Source organism: Apteryx rowi, unplaced genomic scaffold (genome assembly GCF_003343035.1).
Source record: "Apteryx rowi isolate R43461 unplaced genomic scaffold, aptRow1 scaffold_38, whole genome shotgun sequence".
NCBI classification, from domain to species: domain Eukaryota; kingdom Metazoa; phylum Chordata; class Aves; order Apterygiformes; family Apterygidae; genus Apteryx; species Apteryx rowi.
This window is the reverse complement of record NW_020450307.1, coordinates 904284-928689: the sequence shown is the minus strand read 5'-3', so window position 1 is coordinate 928689 and position 24406 is coordinate 904284. Positions and strand designations below refer to the sequence as shown.

Below are 24406 nucleotides of genomic sequence, written 5' to 3'. Positions count from 1 at the left end.
GCCTGCGCTGGCGCCCCGTCCCCGGTACCTCAGCCTGCGCTGCTGGTCCTCCTGCGGGTGCAGCGGCCCTCGCTGCCCTTGGAGGGGAGCGCCTCTGGCAGCGGGTCTTCCCAGCAGCCCAACGTTGGGAAATGTTGTCTGTGCCAGTCTCTTGTCCTGCGTTTCCCCGCGAYATGGCTTTCCTGCAGCCTGTTGCTGTGAAGAAAGCTGTGACATGGGCTTGGTACCCTACCTTGCTGCTGTGTGGGGAGCTTCCGTGTAGAAGGAATGTAGTGTTTGCAAATGTATACGCACTGTAAAAAACTTTAAGATAAAAAAATTCTATGCACTTACCTCAAAGCCAGTGGTGGTCTGTAAATCCATGCTCTAATTTTGTAAGCAATAGTGAGATAGGCCCTCCCTAATTCTGGCTTTGCTAACTGTTGACAAGCACCTGTATATGCATTCGTTCYTCTGGTGATTTTTCCATTCCTGTGTTGTTTTTTCTTTTTTAAAGACAATCCTAGGAGAAACTCATGAAGAAGAGGATGAGATCCTTCCACGCAAAGACTATGAGGTGGGAARTTAAACAACCTGAGCTTGTAAAATTAATGTGGAAAGAACTGTGGGCAGGTTTTTGATCTGTTTGAGTTTGTAATGGGGCAGATACTCAAATTTCATCAYTGTAGTTGACATTGCATTGGCACCAGAAGAAATACTAGGATCTCAACTTGCAAGAAACTACTCTTCATTGTTATGCTTGGCAGTTCTAGGTAAAAGCCCTGTGCTCTGAGTAGAGCTTGAACACCTAATACTCAAGTCAGAGTCCTGTTAAGAAAGTTCATCTTCTGAGTCTGCTGCACTGTTCCCTTCTTTACAAGAGCCTGTAAATCTCACATTACAGTCTTATTTCCTCATGGCTGTAGAAAGCATCTATAGCTCCTTGGTCATGGCTGCCTTACTGCTCTATCTGTTGTTGTGCTGGCTAAAAGCAGATCTTCCCATTTATCAGACCCTGATTCTTACAGAAGCTTTTCTGATTTTTGTATGTYTGTATGGTAGCCCAGAGCTGTTTTGAGTAGTTGCTGTTACTGTGGATGCCGCCAGGCCAGCCTCTTACCGCTTGGCTTGGAAAGGTGAAGCTGATGCAGGCAGAAGCTAGTGGTACTTTGTGAGTGCAAACAGGCAACTCTGTTGCTTTGGACTCCATATTGTGATATAGTTAAGAATTGGTGCGCTGCATTGTTTGTCTGGAGAGGAGTTGCTATCTAGTACTTCTCTTGTAGTCAGAGGTTAGATATAAAGATTTAATGCTATACCCTGCACTGTCAAACTGGGGGTATTTAAAAAAGAAAAGTCTAAATCTGTACATTATGACTTCTTTAAATTAAAGTTGTATTTAGTCACTCATATGTTTTCATTTACTTATTTTTCTCAGCTTGGGCAAGGAAATTTGGTCTGTTCTTTCATTTCCTAGTTCGCAGGGTCTGGATCTATTAGAAATATTTAAATGAAGTTGTTCCTAGAAGTTTTTCCATTCTTTCTTTTCTTGGCAGTACCTACTGTGGGGACAGTATTTCTGTAATCTTTGAGAAGGTCTTCTGTCCTTAGGTTCTTTTGCACAGTCTGTCACAGCTGATTCATTCTGGTTTACCTTTTGGTGTTTTTCCAGAGCTTGGATTATGATCGCTGCATTAATGACCCATACCTGGAAGTTTTGGAGAGCGTGGACAACAAGGTAAGATCTTTTTTTTCTCTTTCATTAGCTTGAGAGGTAAAGCTGTAGAAATATTCTTCTCCAGAGGAAGTTTTTTTTTCTTTTCTTTATGAAAGAAATCCTGTTTGCTGTTTTGGTTTCTCTATGAAAAGGATAAAAATAGTTTTGGAGATTACAGCTCCCAGCATCTGTTCTGAATTTCAGATTTAAAGTGAGGTGTTTATTGCTTTCAATTCCCTGTTTTCAATTCACTCTTGGCACCATCTCCTGTTGGTTTATCAGTCCAGCTGTAATTCATCTAGAATGAAAACTCAGTATTGTTTTGACTTGGCTTCTGTTTTTACTTGGGGTTTTTTTTGTTGTTGTTGTTTTTTTTTCCCCCCTCCCTAAACAGAAAGCCCGGAGATATGAAGCAGTGAAGTGGGTGATGGTGTTTGCCATTGGAGTCTGCACGGGACTGGTAAGGATCGTGCTGTTTGAATCAGGAAATTTCAGGACACTGAGCAGGAATCACTAAAAGTAAATGGCCAAAAAGTAAAGAGGAGAAAAAATGTTATTCATGAAGTGGAGGTCTTAGTAGATGTAGTTGTTTTTTGGGAATTGCAGCACATTATTGCTAGATTATTTTCTGGGGAGCCTTTTTGTCTTTCAGATCTTGCTCTGTTTTCTTTGCAAAGTATTCTAGCAAATCCTTTAATTCTGCATTAGGGAAACTTGTCCAAAGTGAACACTTAATAAAATAGGATGTCAATTTACAGTTGAACTGTATTTAATATTCTGAAGTACTATCTTCTCTGGATGTGCTTTCCAGAGTGTTTAAAAATTACCTCTGTTCGCTGTATGCCTTAAGTTTAAGACTAGCTTTCTTCTGTACTCTGAAGTGTGTTATGGGTGTTAAAAGCACTACCAGATTAACAGTCTGAAATACATCACTTTAGGAATAATTATGAGATGGGTCCGTCCCAGGGAAAGCAAGGGAGGYGGCACATCTGAGCTTCCAGTTTTACTTTGCTCTGACACCACTTTTCCCTTCTTCATTCTCTGTCCTCTTACATATGCATACCTCTAGTAGGACTTGCTGAACACTGGTCTTTTTTACTTGTGTGTAGTAATTTCTGATGGTAGGTCTGTCTCCTTTTCACAGGTGGGCCTCTTTGTGGATTTCTTTGTACGGCTCTTTACCCAGCTCAAGTTCCGGGTAGTACAAAACTGTATCTTTTATATAGCGTCTACCTTCCTGTTGGACTCCAGCGATCTCTTCCTTTGTAATACCATGCTTTTGCTTGGGCAAGTTGGCTCTTTTAGAGATTTCTGCCATCAGTTAGCTTGTTGATTAATTAAGTTTTCTACTTGCCTGCATGCTTCAGTCCTTGAAACCAAGAAATGGTTCCAGTATCAGCATGTAGGAAAAGGCTAGTCCCTGAAAGTGTAATGAATGCTTTCCCTTGCTTGTAGTTCAGTTGGGAGCTCTGCAAAGGAAGCCTGGGTCATGTCAGATGCCCTGCCTGGATTAGGAAATGCAGGCTTGGCTCCTGRTGCCAGTGGGACCCCCAGACAGTACCAAATGATTGTGTGTTGGTGGTGGGAAGCTCTGTTTTCCTTGACTCTCTCTGCAGCGGTGGAAGAATGCACTGAGAAAGGGTGTCTTGCCCTGTCGCTGCTGGAGCTGCTGGGGTTCAACCTGACCTTTGTCTTTCTTGCCAGTCTTCTGGTCCTGATCCAGGTAAGACTGAGGTCCACTGCTCCTACTTAAGCAGCCATGCTTTGCCCTCACACAGATCTGGTGTGTGAGGTTTGCTTGCCTGCCTGCCTGAAGCATTCTCTGCCCCAAGATCTCAAGCAGACTTTACAGTGCTAATTACTTATGGTACTTAGGCAGGCAGCRTCTCTTGGTCCCTTGCTGTGCTTGCTGGCAAAGGATTGTCGGTTAGCTATGATATTGATGCAACACAGTGTGTTTTCTCTCTGCAGCCTGTGGCAGCCGGATCAGGAATTCCTGAGATTAAGTGCTACTTGAATGGGGTAAAGGTTCCAGGGGTTGTGCGTCTCCGGACAGTGGTGTGCAAAGCTATGGGAGTGCTCTTCAGTGTGGCAGGAGGTAAGAAGGGTTGAGGTGCCCTGATCTTGCTGGGGTAGGGAGTTATTAACAGCAGGAAGTGCTGACGCTGCTGTCCGTAGGGCACAGAAGGCTACTTTTGCCTTTCTAGTGAAGTGATTCTGATGGACTGGAGCCAAGTCATGAGCCCTGAATGCACATACAGAGTAGAAAACTGACAGAAGGGTCAGAACTATCTGGGGAATGGATATATTTCTAGGTGAGCTAGTCAGAAGTGGCTCTTTGTGGCTCAGTCTGAGAGGGAGGCCTGAGAATTCTCCGGAACGTGTTATCTAGAGCAGCCTTAAGGAGGCTATGCCATAGGCAGCAGGGCACAGAGAGCAACTTGGAGAGTTCAGAGTCCTTGTAACAGCTGTCTTTGCGTCCTCCTGCCCATTTGAAGTGCCAGATCTGTGCATGTCTGTTCAGACTGCAGCAGGAGGGCAGGAAGGGTCAGCACTTCCCTCCACCCTGAGCATCTTTGGCTGTCACTGGAGTTACGGCTGCAGTGATTGCTGCAGTGATCTCGGAGCTTTGGTCTGGGGGAGAGGGAGGAGCTGCCTCTGCTCGTTCAAGGTTATGGGCCTCTGCCATGGCTTGGGAGTGGTGAGCCAATCTCTCCTGGCGTTTACAGCAAGGGAGGGAGAGGYGGAATGTGCTGCCTCATCAATCCTGTTTTTCCAGGTCTTTTTGTCGGGAAGGAGGGTCCAATGATCCACAGTGGTGCTGTCGTGGGCGCGGGTTTGCCACAGGTTAGTACTGGCCTAGGGCTCTAGGCTGGGTGAGGTGTGGAAGCCCTGTTTCTCTTCCCTGGCTCCTGACTGAAATACGGTGTTGGGTTGGATTGTCTCTTGGCCATAATGCTGACTGCGGTGAGCAGACTGAGGGGACCCTAGTTCTTCTCCCCTTCCACATACTTAATTGGGATAATCTTAGACTCACTTTGGGGACAGACTGGTTGTGAGATTCCTGTCCTTGGCCTTGTGTTGCCTGTTTCCAGGCTGTGACTTCCTAAGTGTACAGGCATCACCGCTACTGGCATGAGATAGGTGTGTGCTTCCTTGCTTTTTCCCTGTGCCGTGTTCTGTGGGTGGTACAGGCTTGAGAGAAGTCCAGCAACAGGGCTCTAGGTGACTGAGATGGTGACTCCTCCTTAGTTGGAGGTTAAGGTCTCAAGTAACCTAGATGCTGAAGGAGTTGAGACCTAAAAGAAATCTTTTTTTTAATTTAAAAAAAACAGCCTTTTTTTGAGCTTCCTTGGTCCCCTGGGTACAGATGTTGACTCATAGCTCATTGGCACAGGAGCGTGAGTGCTACTCACAGGGTGTTGGTGTGTCTGTCTGTGCTGAGTGGGGGCAGAAACCAATTCCTTTCTCCAGGAAAGTGCTTGCTGCTCTGACACCCACGTGAGGGGAGAGCTGAACATCTCTTGTATGCCAAGAGTGAACTCTCCAGAAAATTGAGTAGAGATCAGCAGTTCACACCACCGCTTTGCAAGAGTACTCTGGGGAGTAAGCTTCCAGCTTCTATTTCTCTAAATGAAATCTGCCGATAGATCGACTGATGACTTACTGAAAAGCAGTTTTCCATGTGTTTTCATTTCTCTGTTCTGTAGCTGGGCTTGTAGAGGCAGAAGAGCTTTGTCTCGGGGTTAGTGCATCATAGGAATATGGTGGGAAGAAGGGGTTGCTTTAGTAGACGAGCATTTTTTTTCTGATATCTTTACTCTGTTTGTAGTTTCAGAGCATCTCTTTGAGGAAGATCCAGTTTAACTTTCCCTATTTCCGCAGTGACAGGTACTGTACCCAAGATACGGAGCAGGAGGGGAGAGGAAGATGAAAAAGTAGACTTCCTTGGGAGGAGGGCAGTTGGTTTTCCAGTTTCTCTAGTGTCCTGCAGTCTCATGCTGCAGCAAGGCAGTGTCAGGGTATGTAACTTGACTCTTTCATGCTGCCCTTAATGGATCCCAGCTCTGGTCTCCATACTCATCGCTGTTCTCTTGTGCTGCCCAACAAATTCCTACCTGTTCATTAACCCTTCAGGCTGAAGGGTTAATGGTTTAGCTGTTGGGAACAAGCTAGGTTATGCACCCTTATGACCAAGATAGGCTGCAGAGAAGACTGGTCCACCTGACTCTGAACAAAATCTCACCCTTCCCTCTGTGTGCAGCTCTTTCAAGTGATGCTGGAGACCCAAGGTTTGGATTTATTCTCTTATACTGGGCAGTCACATAGTGCTTCAGTACTTTGTTCTGTATTGGTGCTCTGGAAGAAGAGAATGATGCTGCAATGACTTCTCCATAAACGGTGTTGCCTGCCATTGCAGCACTCCTCCCAGCTGCCACTCGTGTATCCCTGGGTCATTAAATGGGAATAGTTCCGTACTTTGCAAAACCTGAGCACCTCCAGAGCTCTACTCCGATAAACTGACATTGTTGTCTCCTTCATTTCAGAGACAAAAGGGACTTTGTATCTGCTGGAGCTGCTGCAGGGGTTGCAGCTGCCTTTGGGGCCCCAATTGGGGGCACTCTTTTCAGCTTGGAAGAAGGCTCCTCCTTCTGGAACCAGGGGCTTACATGGAAAGTGGTGAGTAATGACCAGCTCTTTCTATGCGCCTCTTCCCTGAGCTGTACCTTGGGGATGGCGTACCTGTGAGGGCATTCAGATTTTCCTGTGTTTCGTCCTGAACTCTCCTGGCAGAAGAGATATTGCTTGCTCTATCAGTGACCAGGAAATACTATGGCAGAGAATCAAGAGCAGAGATGAGTCTAGTGATATCTGTAACCGCTGGACAACTCCAGCAAGTTTAGTGTAGGCGGGAGAAAGGGCTTTGTGCCTGGGCTGCTTGCAGCACAGTCCTGTGGAAGCAGAGTGGGCAGGCGCTGGATTTCTTTCTGCTCCCTTCTGCCTTGGGGAGCTGTATTGCAACAATGTTCTGCACCTTCAGGCTGGTGATTTCTCTGCCTTCAGTGCTTGATTTGATGGAGTTGACAGTGTTCTGAAAAGATATTGGATTTCATGATGCCTTTCATATTTCTTATGCCAAATGTCCTGCAACTCTGTTGGAGCCAATGAAGACTTCAATTCTAATTCTTAACAAGCTACATTATTGCCTTGTAATTAGTTTTCCACTGCAAATTGGCATCTGTGACAAATCATGAGCTTTCACTGCAGGAATAACTGGGTGAAGTTCCTGACTTCTTGTTCAGGAAGCCAGATCACATGTTTATAATGGACCATTCTAGTTCTGATCTTTTTTTGCATCAGGGAATAGGTGTTAAACCTCAATAGGACCATTTTTGTAAAGCTCCAGAAGGCTCTGAGGTTCCCTTTTCCAGGTGTAAGTCTCAAGGAAGAGCTGACTGTTTCAATCTTATATCTGGAAGTGTTCATTTCTTTCTACTTCTTTATTTCCTCAGCTTTTCTGTTCCATGGCTGCCACCTTCACCCTGAATTTCTTCCGCTCTGGGATTCAGTTTGGAAGTTGGGGGTCTTTCCAGCTCCCTGGGCTGCTGAACTTTGGGGAATTTAAAGTAAGTTTTAGTGATGTTATGTTTTCCCCTCTGGTCTCTTTGGTTTGGTGTTTCTTGCTGGTTTTGTAGATACATACTTGTATTTGAGTGAAGGGTAGCTGATATTTAGCTGCAATGTTTAAAGCATGAGACAGGATTGTTCTGCTTTGGTCACTGCTGATGAGAGTCTGCTGTGGAGACAGAAGTATTGGTAAGGAATTGCAGCAACTACTCTGATGCATTTTTATGTTTTTCTGCCCTTAGTGCTCTGAGTCTGATAAAAAATGCCATCTCTGGACAGCTGTGGACTTGGGCATCTTCATTCTGATGGGGATTGTAGGAGGTCTTCTTGGAGCCACCTTCAATTGCCTGAACAAGAGGCTCGCTAAGTACCGTATGCGGAACGTTCATCCCAAGCCAAAGCTGGTCAGGTATTTCTGCTGCCTTGAGTTTGTGCAGGTATCTCTGATCTTTGTTCAGTGTCCTAAAGCAAAGGTATTGATCTAGAAAGCTCAGTGAGAGGGATTTGAGGAGATCCCAGATCTATTCCTATTGAAATCACAAAATGAAGCATCCATGGAGCTTGAAAGAGAGTACCAGAAACCAGATGTTAAAGTCCTTCTCCATTTCTGTAATTACTCTGGTAGTATAAAGAGAGCTGGGGTCCCCTTGTAAGGGCTATGAAGGGAGCTCTTTATAGCAACTGCTATAGCTGAACAAACCAGAGCTTTATCTCCGTGCTGTATTTTTCTATGTAATGGCCAAACAGATGTGGAAGAAACAACTGATCCCATTCATTTATTAATTATCTTGATTAATTAAATCCACAATTGGATTCTATCTGTGTCATTTAGAGAGGGGATTGCCATGTAATTCTGGAAAATAGCTGTTTGTCTGCTGTAGACAGAATTCCTAAATAAAAAGCCCAGGTTTAAAAAAAAAAAAAAAGTGTATTTTGCCTGCTAGGAAAGAAAAGAGATAGAGACTACACATCATGCTGTCCGTGCTGTCTAGACAGGATAGACTTTTACACTGTAAGATCTACAGAACATAATTCCATGTGAACAGCCTCATCACAGAACCCTTCCCTATGGCTTTTTATATGTGACTGCCATTTGCTCTCTGGGCAGAAATAGCTGCTCTTTGGGGAAAGTAATAAAAAATGGAGTTAATGCAATCCCTGGCAACCAAGTCACAGTTTGGCTCGACTTAGCAGGGTCCCCTGTTTTACATGTTAAACAAACTGTGGTGGCTGTTGAGGCTACTTCCTCCTGCAGCCTTTTCACAGCTGTGTGCAGGCCTGGGACTGGGTGAAAGGTCCGAGTGTGGCTTCAGTGTGTGTCTTCTACTGTGTGCTTGCAGAGTCTTGGAGAGCCTGCTGGTGTCACTGACTACTACAGTCGTCGTCTTTGTAGCTTCCATGGTTCTGGGGGAATGCCGACAGATGTCTTCCACCAGCCATAGTGGCAATGGTACTCTGAGCTTGCAGGTAAGGGTTCTTATGTGAAGAGTGCATGCCCCTGTAGTATTAATCACCTTCCAGAGAAGCACTGGCAGAAAATGAGCTCTTGACAATGTACATTACATGCACAGAACTTCAGTGAAAGCCTGCATACACTGGTGGGAGCTCAGGGTGATAATGAAAGCTGCCCTTTCTKCTTTCCTACTTTGGCAAAGCAGCTCAAGCTGTGAATCAGGGAGCCCATTTGTGCAGCAGGCCCCATATCTTCTATTCATGTTTTGGATTGAACTTCCCGAAGTGTGTGCTGAAAGCCCTGCACAGAAGGGTTACTCCCATTCTGCACAAAGGAAAATGTAGCAGGGACTGGGGTTTAACTTTGTCCTTTGTGTTCTGCGTTAGGGTATGTCCGAGGATGTGAATTCAAGCATCAAAACATTTTTCTGCCCAAATGAAACCTACAATGACATGGCAACACTCTTCTTCAACCCCCAGGAGTCAGCTATCCTGCAACTCTTCCACCAGGATGGTGAGTAGCTAGGAGACAGTACCCCTGCCATGCTTAGGCTTCAGAGCTTCCTCTTGCTTGAAACCATGCTGTCATAAGAATCACAAGGCTAAGAACATCTTCAGGCCTTCATGGCTTTGGGGATCTGACAGTATACTAGGTGAAGGCCCTCTCCATAGGAAGTAAGGCCTATTTCTCCTCTCTTTTCATTCACTTAGTGTCTTCATGGGTGTTTATACTGTGAGATTAGGGAGCTGTTGTGAGGCAACAGTCTGCTGTGAGCTGAGGGGTGGATGGTCCAAGACTACCAGCTTGGTCCAACAGGCCTGTGCCCCTTTAGTCATGATTCTTCTTGTGTTGCAGGTACTTTCAGCCCAGTCACACTCTCCTTGTTCTTCCTTCTCTATTTCTTACTCTCCTGCTGGACATACGGGATCTCTGTGCCCAGTGGTCTTTTTGTGCCATCACTGCTTTGTGGGGCTGCCTTCGGACGCCTGGTCGCCAACCTCCTCAAAAGGTGCACTGAGTGTGTGTGTGAAAGATGTGCTGCAGATGCACACTGAGCTCCCAGTGAGGTTATTCTAATCTCAGGGCTCTGTGTTTCACCCTAGCTATATTGGCTTGGATCACATCTACTCAGGAACCTTTGCACTGATTGGGGCAGCAGCATTCCTGGGAGGAGTGGTCCGCATGACGATTAGCTTGACTGTCATCCTGATCGAATCCACCAATGAGATCACTTACGGGCTCCCAATAATGATCACCCTCATGGTGAGTGCAGGGTCTTAGCTCTGGCTTCTTGAAGTCTGCTTGAAAGCTGGCTAGTCCTGATTCTCTTCCTCTCCCAGGCTATGAGCTAAGGAGTCTTGTACCTGGAGCAGAAACTCAGTAGATCTTCTGTTTGCTCTGCAGGTAGCCAAATGGACGGGAGACTTTTTCAACAAAGGCATCTATGACATTCATGTGAACCTGCGAGGAGTGCCCCTCCTGGAGTGGGAAACAGAGGTGGAAATGGATAAGTAAGGTTGCCCTTCTTGGCAGGGCTGTGGGTTAGTTTGTCATAGGTTCTGGCTCAGAAAGTAATGATGTGGTGGGGGGACAGTGCTTTTTCCTCTCTGATGAACTTGGTTGCACCAGCTGCTGTGAGAGGGGTTGGAAGCTGTGCATGAAGCCGGCAGCAGGAAAGATGTGCTAGAGCCCTTTCTGAGGAAGGGTGAAGAAATGGAAATCTGAGGAGCAGATCTTTGAGGCTCAGCAAGAGCTTGGTGAAAATGCTGTTGCACTGGCCTTTGCTCCTCGCAGAATTTCATGTTTTTTCCTCCTGCCTTCCTTTCCCAGTAGTGTGTAAATACCTGTTATGTTATCCTAAGTTGGAATCTTTGTCCTTGCCTCTAATGCATCATTGATACAATGTTATATTTAAAAAAAAAAAAAAAGTGCTAGGACTGCTAGAAGAGCAGCAATGATGTGCGCACCAGTGCAAGGACCTGCCAGAAGTAAACCACAGCAGATTGCTTCAGGATCTCTTTTTTGGAACTAGCTTGTTTCCCTGCTTTTCTGTCACTGACATGATGCATGCAGCAATTCCGGTTTTGTTTCCTCAGGCTACGAGCCAGTGACATCATGGAACCCAACCTGACATACGTCTACCCCCACACCCGGATCCAGTCCCTTGTCAGCATCCTGCGCACAACTGTCCATCATGCCTTCCCTGTAGTGACTGAGAACCGTGGCAATGAGAGGGAGTTCATGAAGGGAAATCAGCTGATAAGCAACAACATCAAATTCAAGGTAGGAAGTGGCTTGTTCAATAAGTTGAAGGGTAAAGAGCTTTGTTGTGCAGGTAGAAGGCACCTTCCCATGTTATCTAGGCTTTTGGAAGTGCAGGATTCAGACCAGACATAAGCAGCTACTGCAATGCGAAATTTTTGAGGACTCAGTTTCTTTCTGTTCTTCCGGTTATGTGCAAAGGCAGAATAAAGGGCTACACTCCAAGAAGCAAAAGTTAAAAGGGCCCTAAGTAACCACTCAAGGGTAGAGGTGGAAAAAGGTTTGGATTCAGCACTGAAGTACTGAACCCAGCATTGAGATCAGTACTAGGTGCCTAAATGTTTCTCCTCTTTGTGGGATGGGGAGAATGTTTTACTCTCTTGATAAACTTAAAAACTGAATGAAGGTCAGGGGAATGGAAAATGAATGCATTGGTGACATACTCATGCCCTGGCAAAAAGGGTGTCAGACTATCTAAACTCCAGCTTCTCTGCCCAATGAGAGTACAGTCCTTCTGTTTTTGTGTTTGTTTTTTGTTTTTTTTGTTGTTGTTGTTTTGGGGTTGTGGTTTTTTGGTTTTTTTTTTTTTTTTTTTTTTTTTTTTTTTTTTTTTTTTACAAGTGCCTGTAGCAGCAGTGACTGAGAAACACCTTATCTGGTGATATAAAGCTGTAATCAAATAGTTAATAGTCTCTCTGTGATAATTGTTAACCTGCTCAGTGGGTACCTGAAAATTGCTTGTTGTGTCCAGAAATCTAGCATCCTTACCCGAGCAGGAGAGCAGCGCAAGCGGAGTCAGTCCATGAAATCCTACCCTTCAAGTGAATTGCGTAACATGTGCGATGAGCACATAACAACAGAGGAGCCACCAGAAAAGGAGGATCTGTTGCAGCAAATGCTAGAGAGAAGGTGAGATCTGGGCAGGGACAAATGTATGGAAACAGGGTGTTTCTCATGATGCTTCATACTGCTCTGACTTGTCATCCCATATGTCAAAGGAAGCAATGCTAGTATCCCCATTTTTAAGAGAAGTGACTTGGCAGGTCTCAACAGCCAGAGCTGGTACTCAAGACACCTGTGACTGAGTCCTAGTCTAATGCCTGATGATGTCCAACCTGTTAACTTAAATTTTGTTCAAACGCCCATCCAGAAATATTTCCTGGAGGGGTTGGAATGCCTGGGGAAATGCCCTGTCTATAGAAACTGATGTTGTCTTGTCTGCAAAAATCTGAGGGTGCTGCAAAGCCCCCTGCTCCAGAGGAAAGGAGCTAATGGCCTGGTGCCATAATACTGATACCACTTTTCTGGAAACTGGGCTGAGTCACCAGGCTTGTATTGCAATTATTTTCAAGCAGAAGCCCAGTCTAATAAAGCACTTGCTAACCTAGTGATCATGACATTTCTGAGTGGAGTCATGAATGTGAGGTTGCTTCATCAGATGCTTCAGCATTTATTAAAATCTGAGTAATTTGGAACTGAAAATTGGTTTAGGAATGAGTGATCTGAAACTGAGTTAGGAGACTACTTGCATTTTGCTACTGTTGAAATACTCTGCCCATAGTAGTGGGCACTTGACCCCTCTCTGCTTTTCTGTACAATGGAGAAAAGCCTTGTTTGTCTCCTAGCAAGAGTCACCTGAAATGTTCAGGAGAAGGTTGCAAAGAGCTGAATAGCTGTTGTGTTTGTTCTTTGGGGTCTATCCTCAAGTTCATGCAATTTATAACATGTGGTGTTAAATTCATCACAGATATACTCCCTACCCCAACCTGTACCCTGACCAGTCACCCAGTGAAGAGTGGACCATGGAGGAACGCTTCAGACCTTTGACCTTTCATGGCTTGATCTTGCGCTCGCAGCTGGTCACCCTCCTTGTCAGGGGGGTTTGTTACTCTGAGAGCCAGTCGGTGAGTCTTCCTGATTTGGAAGTGTAGCAGAGACATCCCCACCTTCTGAGCTGAGGGGGTTGGAGAGCATATTCCTGGGTTGCCAAAAAGAATTTGCCTACTTTTACGTTTTAAGAAATACATCTTATGCTTTAAAAGCTGCAGCTGGATAATGCTGWATTAGTTCTCTCTTGCAGCTTTAGAATGAAGAAAATTGAATTTCTGTTTAAGCACACCCCCCACCCCCAGGAAAAAAGGACAGTTATTGTTTAAATTAACTACCTGTTGCATAAAGGTGCCATCCCATCAGGATTGGAACATGGAGGGCAGATCTTAATTAGGAATAGGGCAACCAGCAGAATATACTGTGTGTTTTTACTGCTGTGTGCCAGGGTCTTACCAGGAGAGTATCAGCTCTATCACTGAGATCAGTATGAGTATTTGTTTTTGAGGCCCATCTTCCACGAGGCTGTTTGCTGCTGCCCTCCAGTGTTGAGTATAGATCTGTCACGAATTGGAGAGCAGATCCATCACTCCCTCAGCTAAATGCCTGGTGTGGATTTGGGCTTGCACTGCTGCATTATGAGATGAGCTGCTACAAGTGCCTCTCCAGAAGTTGTGTGTGGGCATGGGGGGAGGAGATCAGGATGAGTGTGGGGATGTAGGAGTCATTGTTTGCTGTGCTGCTTGCAGCCCACTGTGCTGTCTGGAAAGATGACAAATCCATTCAGTGGGATTTGTTTTAATTGTAGAGTGCAAGTCAGCCTCGTCTGTCCCATGCAGAGATGTTAGAGGATTACCCCCGCTATCCCGATATCCATGACCTGGACCTCACATTGCTGAACCCTCGCATGATAGTGGTAAGAGATGCACTGCAATGTGACAGTGTTTCCTGATGCATGTTTAGGACTGTCCCAGACCTTTAAATGTTTATATATTCCCCTGTGAACCCAGGCTGGGGGAACCCAGGTTGGGTAGGCTCAGTAGTAAATCTTAAACCCTGTATTGGAACACTTTCCCTTTCCTTAAAGGCTGAGAGCAGGTTCAAGTCTACTCTTGGGTGCAGTGACAAAACATCCTGTACTTCTCATGCATTCAGCCAGCCTTGTCTGCATGTGGAAATCACTTGTCATATCTGCTATGAGGTAATGTCCCACATAGCTGCTTTACTTTTGGAGTAAGACTCTGCCTGTCTAGTTTACCTTCCTCAAAATTAGACTCTTGCTTGAGTGAGACGGGACTGGCAGACTGCTAGTATCTATCTGGAGCTACCAACAGTGTGCTGCTAGCTCTGTCAGTGGCAGGATTGTCATTCTCTTTGTGGCAAGAAGGTTACTGTGTAGGCTAAAGTGCTTTTTCGGTATAGATTCTTATTTTCATGCACTTGCATTTTCCTGCTCAGAGACTTTTTGCAGCATGGGGCTCTTGTTTAAGATCATGGATTACAGCGTTCAAGCAAATTGTTTGTGACAAATTCAGGTTTTTGAAAGTGAAATAATTTCTTACTGGTGGAGAAATAGAGGATGCCTGCAGTCTAATACCCTGTCCAGAGATCAGTAAATTGGAGTCAGCACTAAGGAACTGTAGGAATTTTGTTAGTGATTTCCTGAGGTACTGAAAATGCATCTTGTAAATGATATCATCTTTATTTTTACTTAGGATGTCACACCATACATGAACCCATCACCGTTTGCTGTCTCTCCAAACACTCATGTGTCACAAGTCTTCAACCTGTTCAGGACGATGGGACTCAGACATTTACCAGTTGTGAATGCAGTGGGAGAGGTGAGTCCTTATTTCCATTTTGTCCTAGTTGAGCAAGGAAGCAGCTATGTTTTCATAATGCTCTGCCCTTTGGGAGAATTAAGATCCATTTTAGCATGAAACAGGTAAGTTTTAATGGGATCAGCAGGTGATCTTCTTGAGGCCCTGAAATGTCATTGATTACTGTGACTTCATTACCATCTGTTGTGTTGAAGCCTCCTCCCTCCCAAAATGGGCAGGACTTGCTATCTCTCTTCTGTCTCTGGCAGCAAGTGGAGGCTCTTTCTGTCTTGTACCCGTTGAGAGACCTTGAGTCCATCAGGGGCCACTAATTTGGCTTCATTTTTGACAGCTTTATCCAAGGCCAAGGGCAGAATTTCCTGTGTTTTGGAGCAGGAGGTTTTCCTGTTGGACAGGAACTTGCATTCTGTTCTTACTCGTAGGAGCAGCAAAATAAAGAAGTCCTTGAATGGTTTGTGCTTGCTTCACTTTAGTCATCTCTTTGCCTTCTACAGTGCTCAGGAATAGTCAGCAGGTGTCAGTAACATCCTATAAATATAATGACAAACCATGTTTCCTTTAAGCCTGAGCAGGAAAACAAAATCCTGACAATAGGCATAACTGGTCTGTCCTATGAGACAGTAGTGCTTGTTTGGTGGTGTGTGGGTGGTTTTTTTGTTTTTTGTTTTTTGACTTCTCAGGGTTCCTAATAGCTACCCCACAGAGCCTGTGTTGAAAACAAGAGCTCCTGCAGTACTAGATACTAGAGAGCAGCCTAGTTTTAAACTCTTCCACTGTGTAAAATCACTGAGGTGTTTCATCCACTGAAATGCTGGTTTAAGAGTTCCCCGAGGAGGCTGGAAGAGGGCCCTTTTGTGACCTGCCAGCTAGTGATGGCCAGTGTGCAGTCAGCACTTAACTAGTCTCTAGCATCTCTCCGTTTTGCTCCTTAAAGTTTCTCAGAATGTATCTGATGTGAACTGTCTGCAGTCCTGTCAGGTGGCAAACCAGATAGATAAGTCTATAATGAAGCCATAAGACACAGCTTGTCATTTCCAATTGTAGTTTTCATTTTCCATAGGGTTTAATTGCATCCATGTGCTCTCTAACAAGGACACTTTATAGAAGAAAAAATGATTTCCCTTCCTAGCAGGGGTAAATATTGCTGTGTCTAAACACAACACCAGCAGTTAAGCTGTCCATTTGGATATAGCTAAAGCAGTGGGCATTGCCTGTAGATAAGTTCTGGGAGGGGGGGGGTTCTTTTGGCAAGATTTGAACTTGAGCCCATTTTAACTCTGTTTTGGTTAAGAACTGTTTGCAGGTTCCCGCTTGTGTGTGTTTTGTTTTGTTTTATTTTTTTTGTTGGAAAGAACAACAGCTCTACCATGTGCATCTCTTAGCGGCACATCTGTGATAATGACTTGTATCTTTTTTCCTCTTTTCTTCCTCTTTAAGATTGTTGGGATAATCACTCGGCACAACCTGACCCACGAATTTCTGCAGGCAAGACTGCGACAACACTATCAGACCATTTGATGCCCCTGCCCACCCTGCCCCACTGTCGGTGTGGCTACCTCCCTCTTCCAAGCCTGCACACGCGCTCGCATTCTGCTTGGACCCCACAAGGCCCAAGACTTGCCGTTTGGCTTCTCACATGCATATCAAGCCTGGGGAACTGGAAAACATCTTGCTAGCCAGAGAATTAGAGGAGCTGCCTGAGTCCAGGACTGTTGACTGGTCTCAAGCACTTGGTTTGACCACTCTTGATCCAAATTTTTTCTCTTCCTGTGCCCCAGCTATCTCCTTTATCAGATGTTGTCCTGACATTGTACGTTCTACTATTTTGTTTTGGGTTGGGTTGGGGTTTTTTTTGTTTTAAGATGGTTGGAAAAAAGGATCATCTAGTTCCACTGTGTCCTGTGCAGAGAACTGCAGCATCTTTTCTCTGTCCTTCTCCTCTGTGTCTCCCTTTTCCTCTTCCTCCCTTGTTCCTGCAACTGTTGCCTTATTTGTGTAAGAAGGGGATTGCAGCCAAGGCTGAGAGGAGATACTGCAGTTTGAAGTTTCAAATAGCTGTTCTGGAGGATAGCTTTTCTTGAAAGCTGTATTAAAAAAGACCAAATCTTTGGAAATGCATCTCTCCTTGCCAGTGCTCCATAGCCCCTATTTTTCCACTGGCTTGGTTTGTTCCTAATTTCTTTCCTCCTTTCAGGGGAGAGAGTCCCTTCTATGACTTTTTTGATAGCAGCTGACTTCTGAAAGCATCTCAGTAAGTCAGGAATCCAAAACTGTTCTGTTCCAATTACTCTTTGGGTTTATAAATGTTTAGTACACTTGCAGAGCATCTCAGAAGAGGGAGACCCCTTTTTCCCTGTTAGCTGTTGCTGCTATTATCTCCCTGTAAGAGACTCTTCTAAGGCACTTTGTGGCACTCCACTTTGTCACTACCCTGACCTCCTGCATTTCTTAGCATTTATAAGCACTGCATCCTTGTACTGCTCCAGCAGTGAGAGCCAGGGACACCTTTCCAGCTGGGGCTGTGGATCAGGGAACCCCACTTTCTCAGAGCATAGGGAAGTGGTTGTGTCTTCCTGGAGGCGACTGTAACTGATACCCTGTCTCTGGGCTTGGCTAACTTATCTCTGTGTTGTGAGAGGAGCTGGTGTAACTTCAGACTACCGTATAGGAAGGATACTTGGTGCTGGTGACTGACTGGCAGGACTCTACTGTGGGGTGCTAAGTGGGGCTGTCTGTGGCTCTGAAAATGCTTGGAATAATGTTAGCAACTGCAACAGCCAAATGTCTGTAAGGGTAAAATCAGCACTTATAGAAGCCAGTTGCAGCCAGCTTGGTGCTTTAGCAGGTACCATCCTGGCCAGCACCTGTATTGTTCCAGCAAGCGCCTGCCCTTGTGAGTTTTGCATACAGATAACCCTCCGTGGGAAGCCAGCGTTGTGCCTCTGGGGGATGCAGAACTGATTGGCTTGATAAAGCACAGATCATTCTCTCGGCCAAGAGACTGAGCCAAGTAACATGGGGAATGTATCCCAGGGAAAGCTTCTCCACAGCCTCTGAGCATTCCTTTTAACCTGTTGTCTGCCATAAGGGGTCTAGCTAAATGAGTTATCTGTGGCAGGAGAAAATCAGACAGTATTGTATTTTCTAAATCCAGGAGCTGATCTGTGTTGAAGATTCTCCTGGCTAAGCATAGGGAAGCTGTGCCCTTTTGTTATGTGTGTCAGGACACTAAAGCTGTTAGATCAGCCTCTTCGGCTGACTTTGAGGAAGCTGCTTGTTCCAGGGCAGTGCTCTGCAAGCTGCTGGTTGATGAGCTCTACTACAGTTGGGGCTAGGTAGATCTCTGCTTTGAGGAATGGATGTTATAGCCTTTCTGCAAAGGAAGGAATGAGCCGTGGTACGTGCTGTGGCAGTTGTTGCAAAGGAAGTTGTGTGTCCCAGGACCCTTCCGTTAATCACAGGCACTATCCAAGACTGCTTGGGTTCTGGCCTACCTAAAGAGCAGGAATACAGCATTCTTTTCTCTTTTTTACTGTGGGGCTTGCAGCAACAACTTGTCTCCACCACTGAAAATAGTTTTGCTGGTTTCTGAAAATCCTGGTTCCATTTCTGATAAGGCATGCCAGCTCTTAAACTTCCTAGAGTAAAGCAAAGATGTTTTCCTAGAACCAGTACCTATCTCGTGTGTTCAACTTGGACTTCTTAACTAGGACAGGAGTGGGATTGTTGTCATGAGGGCCCACCTTATTTAGCAGGGATAGTTCAGTCCCTAAATACCTGTGTGGCACTTAAAGTAAATCTTACTGTTTGGTTCTAAATGGCCATAGGAGTTGGAACTGGCTTCTGCTCTTGACTTGCAAGCTGTTTCCATGTAAGTTGAGTAAGTATGTTTGTTTTCACTGGTTAGTCTCTAAAGATAATTTCTAAAGAGCCTGTGTTCCCTGGGCTCTAGTCTTGGACTGAGCTACTAAAAGAAACTCCTAGTGCCCCTTTATACTCCCCGAAGCTGGTCTGTGGGTTTGAAGTATGCATCTGTTAACCTWCCTTTCATTCAAAGGATTTGTGCCCTTGGGCATTTAAAAATCACAGGAATACCTGCTTTGATGGTATGTAAGATCACCTAATGTGAAATTAGCTATTCCATACTGTTAGAGCACCCGTCAAGAATGCCCTACGTCCCTCCATGACAAATGCTGTTCCTCTTGCTCATGTTGAGTCACTGTGTGTGGAAGGTCCCTTCTTTCTCTGCACATGAATAGGGCTCCTTACGTTGTTTGTTGCCTTGGGGCAGTCATGTTCTGTTTCATTTCTGTACACAAGCTGCAACAGTGTATTTTGCTGCAGGATGTCTCGTTCTTACTACTGGGGCCCAAAGTTAGGCAATCCAGACAAGGCAGGCTGAAAGATCTTGCCAAGGTTTGTCTGAGCACCACCTGTGCTTTCCCATTAGAAGGCTGCCTGCTGTCAGCACKGTCTGCTCTGCCTATGCATCCATCTTACTCAAAAGCTTCATCTGGAAAACATGCACCCCTTTAAGTGAAGAAGATTTAACTAATGATGGTGGGCGACTCTGCGAACTGCTTTAAAGGGAAGTCTTCAGTGTGCAATCACTTGTTATGTAGCTTTCAGAAAGGGAATTACTAGTTTGTGTGATGTTTGAAGATGCAGCATTTCGCTTCTGACTAAGGACTGGTACAAAGGGTCGTGTATTGGATCAATCTTGTTCTCACACTTAACTGGTCGTTTAACTCCTTTCTCACAATGAACTAACTGYTTCTGTTCTGGCTCTGGCTGCTCAGTGATTTACCAAGAAACTTATTTCTAACACAGGTGCCTGTAACCTTTTACTCAGAGCAACACTACAAGAATAGTAATCAAGAACTGGATTAGTACAATGGCAAAAGTTAGTGGTAGTATGGGGCACTCTTCCCTGCCTCGTGGTTTCCTGTGCAGTGGTAATATGCAGTTTTGAATTGTTGACTTACTGTGAGCCATTCCAATGGTAGCAACTTACCTTTCCATTTGTTTTTTGCACTGTTTTTTTGTTATGAGATGATGTAAGCTAATTCCGCGGTGTATATAAACTGTATTTTTTTTAAATTTGTATGAATATATTTTTATTTGAACTATGGCACTTGGGAAGTATTCATGTAACCATAACATGTCTGAGAGTAAAATGTTTGTGTGTGTCTTCTTCRGCACTTTCAAGGCCTTTTGATGTTCCTAGTGTTGTCTTATTTTTGAACCTTATTATAATAAAACTGGTAGAACATGCATACATCCAAGAACATGATTCAAGGTAGATGAGTGGTTGCTGTTTGAACTGTCTGGATCTAACAGTTTGTGCAGAAGATGCCCTGAGGCTGGGTATATGTAAGAATTGGTGGAATTCTTTAGGTTATGATGACTCTAGTCCCCTTTTCTCTTACAACAGCTGTTTAAAAGGAAAGGATTAAAATGTATGATAAAGAGCTAAATTGGGCACATTGTACTGGAGGTGACTGCTGCTTTTCTTACCTGGGAGTTCTTGCTTACCACTCTCCCCCTAGTAAGTTAATGAAGGACACTTGGAGTGCAGTGTTACACCTCTTGTTTTACAGGTGACTTCTCTGGGATGTGAAAAATCTTAATTTCATCTTTAGCCTTTATTTAGCTGGTGGGAGTGGCTTTCCTGCCTTATCCTGCTGGCTACCTTACAGAAAATAACTTGTGACAATTTTCATTCCTTTACCAGTTGCTTATGGGCCAAAGATATGAATAAGTATAATCTTTGAGCACCATAGAAGTATTTGACCGAAAAGCTCATTGCCTTTCCATGCCTGTTTATCGAGTAGTTGTGTTGTGCTAGATGCTCATAGTTGCTTCCTGTTGCACTCTAATCTGAAGTCAGTCAGCAGCTCTCATCTAGCTCCTGCCCTTAGTCTCCTGTTTGGTGTGTAGGTAATAACAGGGAGAGTCCGAAATGGATTTGAGAGGGGATGGCAGAATCTGTGGTTGGGAACTATATCAGGGGTGCCGTGGTCCTGTTTAAGCTCTGCTCCTAGCAAGGGATCAGGGAAGGGTTAGCTGGGGGGACTCTGCTTCAAATCTGCTTCTGCCTTCGCAGTCATAATTAAGTGGTTCAGGAGAGGGTGAGAGCAGCCCATTCCCTTCTTAAAACTGAGACACATCAGCTGCTGCTTTAGCATACCAGTAAATAAAGGAGGAAACAGACTATCCATGTGTTGTCTACCTCCCTCCTTTCAATAAATAAATAAATAAATAAAAAGACAGGGTGGGAGGGTAGTCTGACCATGCTCTAGGACACAACAGTTTTGCGTGATGGTGACTTTCTTGCTGTTAAACCTACCAAAGCAGCCAGCTGAACTGAAGTAGATGCCAGATGCTTGGCTAGGGCCTTTGTCAGCTTTAAGACTGCTTTGGGTGTTAAGATGGTATGCAAGGTGATTTTTATTTTAGAGAATAAAAGCAGTTAAGTTTCTTGCCTGAAGAAGAAGGGAGCAAAAATAATTACTGGTAGCTGTTTGTTTTGCATTTTATCATGGGTGATAGAGGTAGTTATTAGAAAAGCTGTAATACATTTATGCTTAAAGCAACCAACTTCGTGTTTAGATTAAAATCCCTTTCCACTGAGGTTTATAGGCTCATTAAATCCAACCATGTGTCATGACCCCAGTACCTGTAAATTATGTACTTAACAGAAGAATTTAGTGTTGTTCAGTGAGTTTGTTTTTTTTGTTTTGGTGGCAGCATACAAGCTGCCTCCTTTAGCATATGTGCATACACGTACAAGTGTGTGTGTGGCACAGTGTAGGGAGAAACACAAGACAGCCATGCTGCGCTTTCGTTGTGCTAATTTGCTGCGAGACTGAACCTGCTCTTCTTGTCCAAGGTGCTGAAATGCTTCTCAGCCGCAGCGGGTTGCACTCTGGCTCTTCTCGCAGCCAGGAGTTCACCGTCCACTGTAGCTTTTAAATGCCAGTGAATTGAAGAGTTTGTCCATGGCTGGAGTGAATCCACTGCATTCTGTCACTTGCTGGCGTAAAGGATCAGAGATTGGAGTCAGCAGAAGATTGCCTTTTAAAGTTATTTGTCCTTAGCAGCTGTCACTGGGGTGATGATGGTTCATTGACTTCAGCAGGGAATGACAGCACAGGGACATCTGCTGTACGGCACATTCCTGCTGATTTGTTTCAAGAGGTTTCACACTTCAAAGGTGTCAGAGAAGCACCAGAAAAGATTCCCCTTCCTTTATCTCTCAGCAATGTCTCTGGACTCTTGCTTCTAAACTGTGGAAACCATGAGGCAAGTGTTGGACAACTGGATACCAGCCCTCTAATGTGAGCTGTACCTTTGGGTAGGCATGTGAGAGGCACAGGGAAAGGCTGTTCTCAGCACAGGAGAATTGTCAGCAAGCCTTCCATTAAAGTCAAAGGTTTTCATTGTTTCGAATTATATGACCATATAGCTGGTAGCCTCTGTCTTTAGGCATGGCCCCACTGTATTGTAGTCTGTAAAAAGTTGCTGCCTGAGACAACTGGAACACATTCATCAGCAGGTATCAATCAGCAAAGGCTTTTGGGAGTCAAGCTTCAGTGGATGTAAATCAAGAAAACTGGATAAGGCCAGATTGTTATGCAAACTGACACAGCTTGGCTCTTTTCTGCATGTGTGCCCTATGTTTCACATATGATTTTTTTAGAGAAACAAAGATACCTGCAGCCTGGGATTTCAGTCAAGCATTTTATGTAGTGGAAAGCTGGAAAGGGATAGCAGTGTCTGAGGGGGAGGAAGAAACTCTCAGCTCTGATTTACAAAAAAAMCAACATGAACCAGACCACTGTTTCATAAGGTTTGTGCCCTACAATGGGATCGGTATGAGGTATGCCAGTGTAATTAGTGTATTCTGAAGTTCAAAGGAAAGAAAACTGCTGAATTATGCACCACTAGTCAGGGTTACCACTAGAAGCTGTTAGGAAAAAAGAAGTCTGGCATTGCGGGAGGTGGCAAATGTCATTAGAGCAGGATGGAGGGTGTGAGGCTGGTCAGATCTCACTGGGGTATTTCTTCCTTTGCACAAGGAGCATGATAGCACTTGGATACATCGTAGGTGCTGCATTGGGGGAAGGGGTTGATTAAAGTTTATAAAACACTGTTGGATGCCTGATGAAGAGGAGGAGGACAGGATTTCAGGATCCAGCCCCATGCTCAATGCTGAATAGTTATTTGAAACCTAATCCTCATTAACTATTTTTGATATCAGCTCTTGTTTTGTAGTTGTTGCTTTGTCCCAAAGGCTGCGTTTAGGCTGATTCTGAGTTGTTTACAATGACAAGCTACACTGATTCCCTGTCTCAGGGCTGGCTCACAGCATGGTTCCTAAAGAAAATTCTGAAGTGTTTGTTTGGTTGCCTGGCCACCAACCTTTTTCCTACACTGTTATTGACACTCGCATGTTACTGACCTCCTTGCCTTCCCCTAGAGGAAGTTTCTCAATGGGAGGCTTGAGATGCATCTTGGAGAGGTGTGAAAATTTACTAGGAATGCATTAATCTTTAGTTCATGCCCTCAAAAGTGTCTGGTACTGCTTATTTCTCCTTCAGTCCTCTGTTTTTCTCTGAAAAATTCTTTTGAAATTGGTTTCAAAAATTTACAGGCACCACAGGCAGATCCACCATGAGTCTGAAGGAAACTAATTCACATTTAGATGTGGGTCTGTGCAAAACTGGCTACCGCTAGAAGAGAGCGTGGCTTAGTTAAAAGTAATATCTGCATTCTTTTGTGGGTAGAATGCATCACTATGCAAATCCTCTGCAGTGACAGTGGCAGCAGAAGGGAGAAAACTCCATCAGGTGTCTGCTTTCATCTGCACAGAAGGGAAAGGCAGCAGAGAGGGTTTAGCACCTGATGTGTAAAAGGTGAATGGAGCAACAGGACCTTCCTTTCAATAGCTGAGCCACAAACACAGGTCCATGTCACTGTGAAGTGAGCTAGAGCATAAGCCTGTAAAGCATCTCCCATGCTGTGGTAACTGCTCGTGCCTCTATTCTTCCCCTGTTGTAGTTGTCAGTCTGTTGACTTTCAGGGAAGAACAGAGTTCTGGCATTTGCCGTTGATGCTGATGGGCCAGGGTACATGGCTGTTTTGTGGAACAGCTGAAAAATGTGAAGTCACACCCTAGCTCCCTCCAGGATCCTTCATTTCTGCACCTACCAGCTGAAATTCCTGCTGGAATAAATAAATTCCTACTGGAGCCTTCTGGGTTTTCTGTAGGTGCCCTCCTGGCCATAGTCTTTCTGGACCCTCTTTGCAAAGCAATCAATACAGTTCCAGAGAGGAATATTGTTTTTGGTTATCCTTGCTTTCTCCATAAACAGTGTACTTCTCTTGTCTTCGTACCTGTTTGGGCCTAGCTCTTCCCTGCCTGTTCCCTGCCCTCTCTGATCCAGCTCTTGTAGCGACAGTGCTAGCTTTGCATGTCCTTGGGAATGATGCTCTTTGCCTGTAGAGATCATCAATGCTAAGGTTCTCTCCTTCAGCTTTTCCAAGCGCTCTTCTCTGTGTGTAGTCTGTATTCTGACCTGACTGTGAGTTTTCTCTGGGGAAGGTTTACAACTTGATGTGTTTATGGGAGTAGCAGTAAAAACCCAGCCACAGAGATGCTTTTTCCTAGATTGTCTACTCGCAGTTAGGTTCTTT

General features: G+C 44.7%; 1 protein-coding gene across 1 annotated transcript in view; it reads left to right on the top strand.

Moving 5' to 3' along the window:
* Window positions 1-20000, top strand: part of CLCN6 (chloride voltage-gated channel 6) — a 23062-nt gene extending 3062 nt beyond the window's left edge. Inside the window, exons 2-24 of the mRNA XM_026074051.1 lie at window positions 484-556; window positions 1652-1717; window positions 2091-2156; window positions 2841-2907; window positions 3313-3419; window positions 3668-3794; window positions 4476-4543; window positions 5529-5587; window positions 6244-6376; window positions 7210-7323; window positions 7567-7733; window positions 8665-8791; window positions 9164-9290; window positions 9633-9786; window positions 9881-10040; window positions 10182-10288; window positions 10874-11060; window positions 11791-11948; window positions 12787-12943; window positions 13675-13782; window positions 13954-14067; window positions 14582-14707; window positions 16145-20000. Coding sequence (XP_025929836.1) covers window positions 484-556; window positions 1652-1717; window positions 2091-2156; window positions 2841-2907; window positions 3313-3419; window positions 3668-3794; window positions 4476-4543; window positions 5529-5587; window positions 6244-6376; window positions 7210-7323; window positions 7567-7733; window positions 8665-8791; window positions 9164-9290; window positions 9633-9786; window positions 9881-10040; window positions 10182-10288; window positions 10874-11060; window positions 11791-11948; window positions 12787-12943; window positions 13675-13782; window positions 13954-14067; window positions 14582-14707; window positions 16145-16225 — 2653 coding nt within the window. The 3' untranslated portion in view covers window positions 16226-20000. The remainder of the gene's footprint in view (window positions 1-483; window positions 557-1651; window positions 1718-2090; window positions 2157-2840; window positions 2908-3312; window positions 3420-3667; window positions 3795-4475; window positions 4544-5528; window positions 5588-6243; window positions 6377-7209; window positions 7324-7566; window positions 7734-8664; window positions 8792-9163; window positions 9291-9632; window positions 9787-9880; window positions 10041-10181; window positions 10289-10873; window positions 11061-11790; window positions 11949-12786; window positions 12944-13674; window positions 13783-13953; window positions 14068-14581; window positions 14708-16144) is intronic.
* Window positions 20001-24406: the final 4406 nt, after the last annotated feature.